The 11655-nt window shown below is 42.9% G+C and overlaps 1 protein-coding gene across 1 annotated transcript; it reads right to left on the bottom strand.

Moving 5' to 3' along the window:
• Nucleotides 1–820: 820 nt before the first annotated feature.
• Nucleotides 821–11312, bottom strand: LOC138591320 (protein delta homolog 1). The gene is made up of 7 exons (XM_069661876.1): nt 11211–11312; nt 11066–11080; nt 10751–10830; nt 10447–10510; nt 9861–9991; nt 8797–8938; nt 821–4208 (listed from the first exon to the last, which is right to left on the bottom strand). Exons 3-7 carry the CDS (start codon nt 10800–10802, stop codon nt 3419–3421), a joined length of 1179 nt encoding a protein of 392 aa, XP_069517977.1. The 5' UTR covers nt 10803–10830; nt 11066–11080; nt 11211–11312; the 3' UTR covers nt 821–3418.
• Between the last annotated feature and the right edge of the window lie 343 nt (nt 11313–11655).

Here is an 11655-nt window from a genome sequence, read left to right as displayed (position 1 = left end):
AACTAAGGAAACACAATAAGAGGAAACCAAACAATTAAAAAATCAGCATCAGAGGTTAAAAGCAGTTCTACAAAGGTGGGTCTTGATCACGTCAGGTCGGAACAGTCTCGGATGTGTTGGGGTCGAGAGTTCCAGAGGGAGGGGCCAGCTATGGAGAAAGCTCCAGGGTCGGTGCTTGGTTCTGAGCGGCGGAGAGAGGAGGTTTGCATCAGAGGAGCGGAGGCTGCGAGAGGGAGTGTGGAGCAGGTCTGAAGGGGCCTGGTTATGGAGGGCTTTGTGGGTGAGAAGAACTATTTTTGAGTACTCTATGCATAAAAATTAAGCACATTTTAGCTGTTCAGATATCACTTGTGTTTGCCTCTCTTTACTTATAAACATGGGAAGACACAATATATAATAGGCTATCAGCAAAGACAGAGCTCCCTGACTCATGGGTGTCTTGCTAGTTGCAGAGTGCTCTGGTGATGCAGATGGCTTGCACCACAGGGTGGAGACAGAGACTGCTCTCTGAAACTGTCGCACCATTAAGGTGGATGGAGGAGTGCTGTCAGAGCCGCCGTTATTGAGCAGTCGATAATCAGCGTGTCGACCCCGTAGAGAAATATATTAAGCGGCACCGAGCAGGAGAGCAGATGTTCCCCTGATCTGAGGGCAGGTAGGAGGCGCTGCATCAGTCGGATGTCACGCTGTGAAAAACCTGATGTTTGAGCCCTGACAAGCATTTGATCTCGTCTGCACTTGCTTGTTGTGTCAAGATAGCAGCAGCTCAGAGAGAGAGAGTTTTAAGTCCAGAATAAAACAGACAACAAGTTGGTGGTTTTGAGTATTTTATTAAAAGCAATGAAGACAATAAAACATTATCTGGCCAAACTACGACAATAAATAACCCCAGACTGGAACAAATACTGATAAGTGCTGCACGGTCACAGTCACTGCCTCCTGGAAGAAATGCCACAAGTAATTTAACACAATGTTACCTCTGCACAACAACCTGAAACAATAAAGCACAAGATAACCAACGAGTCAGACCCGCCAAATTAAAAGTCTCCTTACCGGCTGAAGGTGGCTTCTCATTATGTAAAGAAACACAGTAATCCTGTTGTGATCACATTTTACACTACTTTATCTTTACCAGCTAACAGCCATATGTTTGTCTCGCTTAACATACACTCAGTATTCATGGAATCACTTTCCCTCCATCAGGAGCGGGTGGCCGTCTCATGCATGGTGAGACAACCCAATAACATTTAACAGATGTCAGAGTATTGATTTTTGTGGGCTGCAAGCATGACCTGTGAATTTCAAACGCCGACCAAAGGAAGCTGTGGTGATAAAACCTCAAAGAAACTGCAAATGAGTCTGAGTCTGTTCAACAGGGTATTTATGGCACCGCTACAAATAGGCAATGATGGACACAGAAAGTGACATTTCTTGAGGAGCTGTGAACAAGCCTGTACACCTACGTATATAACTTTAACACCAACAACTTAATACTTATAAATCTGCAGAAGGAAAAGATGGCATTCACGAATTAAATTACCTGCTAAAAAACTGTACAGTAAAAGATTTACATGTAAATAATCAGGAGTTGTGACCTGCAGGACCTAAAAGTAAAGCCGTCTGGGTGGAATGTAGTAATATCCAAACACACATTTAAACTGCACACACTGTAATGTACAAACTCACAATATGTAGTTTTGCATTAATTATGTAATGGCACATTCAGAGTATACTGTGTGGAGATTGCTATGACTGCAACCAACCATTATTTTCATTGTTTGTTAGACCGCTTCAGTGATCTGAATCCGAAGCTTGGCTTGTTCAGCCAACGCTCAAAAATAAGCATCAAATCCTCCCGTTAGAACTGAAATCAATTTCATTTTTGCTCGACAAGTTATACATCTGTGATCAAAATAACTCCCGATTCAGTTCTTGTAACTCAATCAATCAATTAATTGTTGCAGCTTAAGTCATGATTATAAAATCGAAAAACAAGGCTGTGTGTGCTGTTTATTACAGAAGCCCTTAGCGGACATGCATCTATTTATTTACTCCGTTTTCCAGTGAGGAGTAATTTCTGGTTGTTTTCTTGAGATCTCGACTTATTTATCACGTTTTCACGAGATAACAACACCGCACCGCTGCAACGTCAGATAATCATAACTTGTATCCTCAGAGTTGTGAAGGAAAAAAACAAACATCAAACTAGACTTAACGTTCCTCATTAGTGTGGGCAATGGCAGGATGTGGTGGTCTGTAATACACAGTGACCAGCCTGTTGTTTTGTTTTCTAGATCGCCAGAAAATTATCGCGTTATCACGAGAAAGCAAGATTTGTTAACTCGAGATTCTAAGCTTAATCCAAAAGGCAACTGGAATCAAGTTCTTGAAGATGTTTCCCCTCTCATCCGAAAGGCTTCTTGACTTCTGATTTGTGGACGGAGCGAGAAATATAAGCCTCTGTAGGTCGTTAGTATGCTAATAGCTTAACGACCCATCAACACCAGTGGGTACTAACGACTCAGTGATACTGGGTTCGCAGCTTAGGCTAACGACTCTCCCCTGGTTACACATCTATGAGCATACTAACGACCTACAGAAGCTTATATTTCTAGCTCTGTCCACCAGTCAGTTGGGTGAGAAGTGAAACGTCTTCAAGAACTTCAACCAAGTCCATTTGCCTTTTGGACTAAGCTTAGAATTACCATGACCTGACTGAGAACCTTCACAGACATGTTATCTCGAGATAATGGGCCAAATAAATCTGTTTTAATGGAAAAAAACAGCTAAGATAATGAAAAATAAGTCCAGACCTCGAGTAAACAACTGAAATTTACTCGTTATCACGGGAAAACAAGCTTTGTTAGTAAGAGATAATGGGCCAAATTAATCCGTTATAATGGAAAAAACAGCTTTGTTATCCTGAGATAATGAAAAATAAGTCTCGAGAAAACAACCGTAAATTACTCATTATCATAAAATAAAGAGTAAATAAAATGTATGGATGCATGTCCACTAAGGGCTTCCGTGGTCGATCACTTAATTTAAAACAACTTTGTTAAATTAACCTCATTACAATTTAACAAAAACAGCAAGCGGGAGGTTGTGAAGTCAAAAATGGACTTAAGAAATCCAACACAATGACATCATTTTACCAGCCAGCCAGGTGCCATTTGTTGGAACATATTTTATCATTTCATACTTTTTGAAAGCGAAGTTTTTCACCTGTACATTCAAATCCAGTGACATGGTTGTCCACTTGTTCCAGTAGAGTATACATTCAAATCCAGTATTGTCCAGTATCGCTCACTTTATTAACACAACTGTACAACAGTCATAGTATGTCCTTCGTGCTATTTTTAGACATTCATAATGAACTCCTTGCACAGTAAGAGGGGAGGAGGGGCAGACCACTTAATCATATCGAGGTGTAGTGTCTCCCAAAGCTGGTGAGTCTAATCTTCTCCGGCAGGATGATGTTTACCGAGTGCTCTGGCTCTTCCTGGCTCGCGCTGCCAGTTTCTCTCAGCAGGTGTTCCCTTTGCTGCCGAACAAGCTGGCTGTACTTGGCATTAGCCAGCCACGACTCACAGCGGCCAAAAAACACGATGCCTGTAGTTCCCAGGATGACCAGGCAGGTGAGCAGGGCCAGCATGCCGAAGCAGACGAGCTGACCATGGGTGACGAGGACGCCGGGGGAGTGCACGGTCTCCTTCAGGGTGATCTTGAGCAGGTCCCTCTCAGGAGGTCTGAGGAGCTTGTGGAAGGTGTGAGCAGGAAGTGAGTAGTGCTGTGGAGTCAGAGCAAACACTCTGTGGTCCACAGGCCTGGCGCTGACCGGCTTGGGCCTCGCCTTCGGTCTGTGCTGCAGAGAACATGTGGGACCTGTAAACCATTTCTGGCAAACGCACCGGAAGGTTCCATCTGGTTGCCCAACACACGTGCCCCTGTTGGCGCAAGGCCTGCCGGCGCATGGTGAGAGACTGCTGGTGTCATTACAAGTGAAGCCAGTGAAGCTGTGTGGACAGACGCATGTAAAGGCCAGGCCGTGGTTTGTGCAGTTGCCACCATTGAGGCAGGGGTTAGGCTGGCAGCTGTCAATGCCGATCTCACAGAAGTCTCCAGAAAATCCAGGGGGACATAAACAGGAAGAGTAACCTGCTGAGCCATCAACATCTGTACAAGTGCCTCCGTTCTGACAAGGAGAGCTGGAGGACAGAGGAGTACAATGTGAATACACAGCAGGGGAAATAGGGTTTGCTTTCTGGTACACAGCTTTACTACAACATATTTAACCCTGAGGTTATGAAGCAGAGTCAGTGAAGCAGCCATCTAATGTGTCCTATCATGGTTTAAAGGTAGAATTCATAAAGTTTCCTTAATTCATCCAAAAAGTCTGGAGTCCCTCAGGGCATTGTCCGGGGACCACTGTTTAAAATTATATTATTAAGTCAAAATCTTCCTTGTGCATTATGCAGCCTCTTTTTCATGCAGAAGGTGTTGCATTAATATTGTCAAATAGTGATTCACAAACAAGTAATTAAAAAGGTCACAAAGCTGATGACAGGGCTGTTTTTACAAGCTTTGTATAATAGATTTGGAGATGCATGGACAAAGTGTATGGCTCTCTGATACTAAATATTCTTGTCACTTCAGAGAAAGCTGAACCCAATCTACTTTCATGTCAAAATCAAACTAAGAACAAATGTAGTTCAGGTAGGTCAGACTACATAATAATTGCACTGAAAATTAGTTGATCATTCAGGTTTGTTTTCAGAAATCAGCGCAGGGATGGCCATGTTACAAAAGCACTTAATTTATCAAGAGTTCCTCCACAGGAAAGCAGCCCTACTAAATGCTGCTACCTTATTTTCTTTTTGGTTCATTGCCACCCTCTGGTACTGCAGCGCTCCACAACTCAGCAAAAACAAGTTTAAGACTGCTTAAAATGAGCTTATTAGGGATGTTCCCTAATTACCTCCCTGTACACGGCTTAAGTGTAAATAATGCACTTCTTAATAACTCCAACTTTATACGCTCTTTGAAATGACAGGAAGCTCTCACTAGGCTTATATGTACACTGTTCTGCTGCCGTCATCTGTGATCAGTAATCCAGGATCCTTAAAGCAACAGCAGACTTTGAGGATATTGAACAGTTGTTCAAGCAATGGTTGTAAAAGGATCAGTCTCAGATCAGTTGGATGTGTTTTAAACTGTTTTACCTGACTTGATAATCTGTCATCTTATTAATTCTACAACACAGGCCACAATTAAAATGACATTTGAGCTTTAGTGTGTTTTTATCCCTGACAATTTTAGACGAGCATCAAGAGTTTTTGCAGTCTTGTTTAGTATCTATCTGAAGAAATAGGTCCATTACTTGATGCTGTTGTGTAGTGGGTTTTGCTGACACTATATCGCGATGGTCTTATTACAAATTCCTGTTGTCCATTTTATGGATTTCAAGCAAACTGTAGTTGCAAATTTATTGCAATTAACAGGATGTTTTGCTTCAACACTTGTCAAGATCAAAGTACAAAACGGCTGAACAGACGTATTAGGATCCATCCATGCATCCATTATCTATACCGCTCATCCTGAGCAGGGTCACAGTGGTCTGGAGCCTATCCCAGCTGTCATTGGGGGAGAGGCGGGGTACACCCTGGACTGATCAGCAGTCAATCACATGGCTGACACACAGAGACAGATAAACCTTTCATGCTCACATTCACTTCTACGGGCTATTTAGAGTCACCGATTAACCTAACAAGCATGTCTTTGGACTAGAGATAGACCGATATGGTTTTTTCAGGGCCGATACCGATACCGATTATTAGTAGTCAAGGAGGCCGATAACTGATATTAGAAGCCGATATTCATTTGCAGCAAAAAGTGAAAATATTGGTGTCAAAATTTTGAATAATACAAACACTTAACTTTGTTTAAATGCCTTTAGTTTAAAAAAAAAAAAAAAAGGCCAATGCCGATATGCGTCAAAATTCCGAATATCAGCGCCGATAATCGGCCCGGCCAATAATCGGTCTATCCCTACTTTGGACTGTGGGAGGAAGCCGCAGTACCAAGAGGGAACCCACGCGTGTAGGAGAACATGCAAACTCCACACAGAAAGCCCCACTTCTTGCAAACCAGGAGTCGAACCAGGAACCTTCCACATATTATTGGGATAAATATCAGTAATTTGCAGCAAATTTTCCCTCTTTTAGTCTAAAAAATGTCTGAAAACAGTCCAAAAGAAATGTGCATCAGGAGCCAGAGTGGTGTTTCAACAAAAGTCCAAAACTAAAAACAAGCAAACAGCTACAGAATTGGGGCAGTTAAGCTCCAAGAAGAACTAAATTAACCGATTCAGTTAACTGCAGTTGCTGATTAACTTTCTCACTCAATCAACTCATTGTTTCAGCTCTGGAGGGATATACTTATTATTATGATGTCATTAATTTGAGTCATTTCATTTGCCGAGCCATAATGAAAAACTGCGTACAGCTCATTTTCTGCAAAGTAAAAATCAGTCCCAGTAACAAGATATAAAAGAAGTCTTAGCTTTTCCTCTGCAGTTTTATTCCTGCAGCAAATCTGATCAGTGTAGCCGTCATGCAGAACCCGGTGCACTGATGAAACCCCGCGATAAAGACAATCAATAACTCTAATAGTATCTTGTGTAATTACATAAGTCTCTGGCATTCTGTCTGTGGGAGTCAAAAGAATAATAGCTGTGGCACACTTTTCAGACATCTCTGGTGTCTCGTACAGGAGCTGAGTAATGAAACCTCAGGCTGCGCTTTTAATAGAGATGAATCCTCCGAGCAGGCGGGAAAAGCTCCATTTGTCTTATTGTGAAAATTATAATAAGACTCAAATCGGAAGACGAGAGCTGTCAGCTCACCGACATTGAGCTGAAGGTTATTGAATTCTGGGTGTGTCTTCAAGTCAATAACAAGGCCGACTGACAGGAAGCAAACATGGAGGAGTTCAGAATCTGGGGGCTGTGTCAGCAAGCTGCGTCCCCCTCGAGACTCTTTCATGCGTGTCTGACTGACAGGAGGAGGGGTTCTCCATGGATTCAGCCCTGGTTGTAATCCCCGTGTGGAGAGCCTCAGGGAACGATCTGTGGTCTCTTTTTGTTGTTGCATTTTGTCTATCCTTAATTTTACCTTAAAGCAGAAATTCAAGACCTGGCTTTTGTCAGGAATTATTAATTGCTTTTAAGTGTGTAATCCTGTATTCTGTGCCTATTCCAGCGAGCTACTTGGACGTGACTCCTCCTGGTTGCTTCAGAGGACCCGAGGGCCTCGGTGAACCAGCTAATGAGGCGTTCAGGTGTTCCTCATCAGCTCGTACAGTCAAACGTTGCCAGAGATTTGCTCTCCAATGGCTTAAAAAGAAGTAAATGTCATCAGTTAATGTAGCTCTCTTTCTACAGTTTGAACTTTAACATTTCAATTAAAGAAGAATAAAGACAAAATTAGGTCTCTACTAAAATGAATTGTATTTTAGTTATCCATATAACAAAACTAAACAATGTAGTTCACCTTGCAACCATTGTTTGCACTCTGCAGTGTCTTCTTACAGTAACTGGTTCAGTTCATACCACCCGAAGTGGTATATCCCAACAATATGGAAGACAATGGACTGTCTCATTAAGCTCTGGTGTGGGGTGCAGCAGAATGTGGGATACTGACACATGCAAAGTAAACATCATTTGTGTCTCCTCCAAACACAGAATACAAACGCAGGCTGGATTTCTGGTCACACACGGCACAGAGAATCTGAAATGTGACATCCCTGTCGAGCGATAATGATGTATTCAACTTTGAAAAGATGACTTCAAGGGGATTCAGCCCCTGAATTGGGATGCTGCAGCTACACACACCGCTAGCTTCTGCTGCACACAGGTGTCTGCTTGTCAACAAGGGAGGTAGGACAATAAACATGGCTGCCGGTGTGTTTATGACAGGAGGAAGCTGGGGGAATTCCTTTGTGAAGCTCCTTTGTTCTGCAGCGGGGGATCTCAAGTGCGACATGAAAGCAAAATGTAGTTTTGGAAATGTAAGCACAGTAGAATCACTCCGCAGCAGACTCAAAGAAAATGTTTGCTTAAACATGCAGAGAATTACAAAATGCACTTTAAATTGATGCACTAACACGATGCCATGGCTGCAGGAATACATTTCACATAGTCTTTAATCTAACATGGGTCATTGCATCAGGTGCAACATCATGAATTTTACATGGATCATTGCATTAGATGATTGGACCCTTGGACTTGGAATACACCTGCTTGTAGGTGTAGCTCTCTGTTGCTATCGTTCGCTCAAACCGTGTTTGTATTTATTTCTACCAATAGTCAATCCTTAGAATAAACTTCAGACTAGAAACACCAAGCTTGCGCCCCGTTCACTTTTCCTTCACAACCTTGGAAACTTTCCAGTTCCCACATTTTAGCATGCTGTTGTTTTCCGGAGGGATCATATCAAAGCAAGCTTTTCTGCTTGTCTTACAAATCTGCAAACACTCTCTCTCCTCTTACACATCACAAATATTTTGTACAGTAAGAAAAATATCTAATATTTTCTCTGCTAACAGCCTATTAAAGGCAATGTCTACACACAGCTGCAGTGTGAGGAGGGTTCGATCGGCTGTCTTGGTGATACACAGGGAGAGCCGACAGACATCGAACCACATATTGATTATTGCTCCTAACGATGAACAATAGCGATAAGGCTGTAAAGCAATTCTTTTACTTAAAATAGAAGTTCTGTTTAAAGGTGCTGGTACCCGTTAGTGAGACAGAGTCCTCTCTTCAGGTGGCAGTTTTCCCCGGTGTAGCCGTGCGGACAGACGCACAGGTATCCTCCCTCTCCCGTCTCTATGCAGGTGGCGTTACCAGCACAGGGCCGGGACGAGCACAGACGAGTGTCTGTAGTAAAAAAAAACATGCCGTTTTAGATCTTGCGTGCTCTCTCTATCTCTCTCTCCCTTTTTTTGTTCTCCAGACTCTCACTCACACTCTCCACCGCAGCATCTTGTCACCAAGAAGTGAGAACACAACCAGCCCTGTTACAAGCTGCCTGCATGCTCCAACAGAAGAAAGCGATGAACAGTGTGCACTGATAAGAAGGTCGGGCCGAGCTGGGAGCCAAAAAAATCTCTCTTCTTTTAATCTTCTCTCTTTGTTTCACGCTTTGCTTGAGGGGCATTGAGACATTTTTATGCGATAATGCACATTGGAGATACAAAAGGACTGATTGCGTAAGAGCTTATTTGAAATAGGGGTGTTTGAAATGGAAATGTGACCTTTAGACTGCTATAAAATTAAAATTTTGCAACCAAATGTGCAGGAATTATAGTTCCATCATGTGCTTTGCTCAATAGCACAAAAGCAGCTGATTCTAACCTGTATGTCTGCAGGTATTTTGTATTTTCATCTTTCCTCAATGACTAGTTTTCGGGGGGTTAATTGCCACATGTCTTGGTGTTTTTGGTGCATTAAAGTAAAAAATAGGACAAATAGAAAACAGGAAACAAAGTAAAGCAGTGCTCCTTCTGTCGAGAAACTTAAATCGAATAATATAAACAATATAAAGGCTTCTATAAAATATGCACAATATATTATTTGATATGTGTAAGGTTTATACAGGGATGCATGGCTCAGTCAAGCCTCCTCTCCTCTAACTTTGCCCATCTAAAAATACACTTGGCTATATTCTCCACACACCGTTGTCATTCTGTGTGTCCCCGAGGCTCCGTGACTCACCCTCACCTCTGCTATGAGGATGCAGACGGGGAGGGGGGAGGGGGGGTGGAACGTGGGTGTCTGGGGGACGCTTAATGAGACTCACCTTGGTCACACAGGCTGCCCACCCAGCCCTCCTCGCAGACGCACTGCCATGCCCTCTCACATTTGCCGTGCAGGCAGCCGGGGAAGGGCACGCACTGGTCACAGTTCTCTCCCTGCCAGCCTGGTTTGCACCTGAAAGAGGAGAGAAAAGGGGGACAGAGCTGAACTATTAATATACCACCTACAGAGCTCTGCAGCCCCGCTCTCGTCCCCCATAATGGCTGCATGCTTTTCCTTTCACAGTAAAAGTCCTGATTGATTTAGCAGTGATGGAATACATTCATGGAGTAGATACTGTAGCATTTGCCAGGAAACCATCTCAAGCTGGGCATGCTTTGTAACCAAATGCTTGTGAGCTATCTGTTAGGATAACAATGCTTTTTACTGTTCAAACATAGCCCTGATCTGGCAGCTGATTTAACACAATTCAAGCCAACAAACAAATCACAACAGAAGGATCCAGTTGGCTGCATTGCAATTGCGTTTCTCTAAGGAAGGAGCACTAACAGCTCCAGCAATTTATGGAAATAAGGTTGCGAAGCCCCACAGGGTTTGATCTACAGAGGAATCTGAGGTCGTTTTAGTACCTGCACTTCCCTGGCTTCTCACAGAACCCATTTTCTGTGTTGCACCCCGCGTTGCAATCCCAACCTTTGAGACAGAAAGAGAGAGGGACAGCCGCGTGTTTGCATCAGAAATCTCCCCCAAAAACCACATAAAACATTCAGAGCATTGAAATATTCATCCTTTACTCTTCCTTCTTGGACACGCAGGAAGTGAGTCAGTCCAGAAAATAAGAGTTTGTTTGTCATGAACTGACGCAAATCTTTTTTTGTGTGTCTCTGGTAATTTGTCCCTGAGGACTCATTAAACAAAAAAAACGGTGATTACCTTTGGCGATTCCTGTCACGAGCACAATTAAGACCACCGCTGTGAGATGCATCGTAATTTCAAGCAAGACCCCCTTTGTCCTACAAAAATAAAGCAGGAGAAGTCTCAGGGAGAGCTCTCTCTGTGCGAAAGAGCAGCATTTTTCTGCCTTAAGCACCACAATACTCGAAAGTTAATTGATGGAGAGTATTAAACAGTAAAACTAATCGTAAAATGCATCGCAGCAATCAGACATTTTAGCGAGGTTACTTATCTGAAAATCACTTGCTGCGAATACAACTGAATATTTTGTCTTTTGTTCCTGAATTGACGCACCTGAATCACACGCGTCTGCTCCCGGCGGTGTCCATTACGCAGGAGAAGAAACAGAGAAACGCAATTTTATTTTTAAATCAGCGCATTTCTCAAGCATAAATCATTGAATTCAAACAATCTTTAAGCATCCGCAGCATTGTCTTACCTAAGTCGCACCTACGCTGTGAGTCCAAGCAGCTTCACTCATATTCGACTGATCCGGTTTGACTTATTGTTTTATTTTTAATCCAATCCTCGTGCGGTACAAAGTGACACTACAGGTGTACAGGAGGTTTTGACGGGACTGCTGCAGCGCGCGGCGTCCCAGTGCAACAAGCTCCTCCCACTTTGGAGAGAGTGCTCACCAGTCTGACCCCCCCGAGAGGGAGAGAAGTGATGTAGCTGTGGAGTCAGAGAGTACATTAGGCGTCTGTATTTTATAAACTAATTCATTAATGCTTTTAGAGGAATCTCTCAGGGAAGTGAGAAAGGTCCCTGCAGGCCATTAACACCTCCAGAACAGCTTGTGTTAGCGTATTTTTTTGTGTTTTTTTCTTTTAATTATTCATGAAAACACTCCAATCTACCTTCTGTTAGCCTGAGTCTCTGCA

This window comes from Semicossyphus pulcher, unplaced genomic scaffold, assembly GCF_022749685.1.
Source record: "Semicossyphus pulcher isolate SPU_LCO1_2020_fin unplaced genomic scaffold, fSemPul1.0.p SCAF_14, whole genome shotgun sequence".
Taxonomy (NCBI): Eukaryota; Metazoa; Chordata; class Actinopteri; order Labriformes; family Labridae; genus Semicossyphus; species Semicossyphus pulcher.
This window is presented reverse-complemented; position numbering and strand designations above follow the sequence as displayed.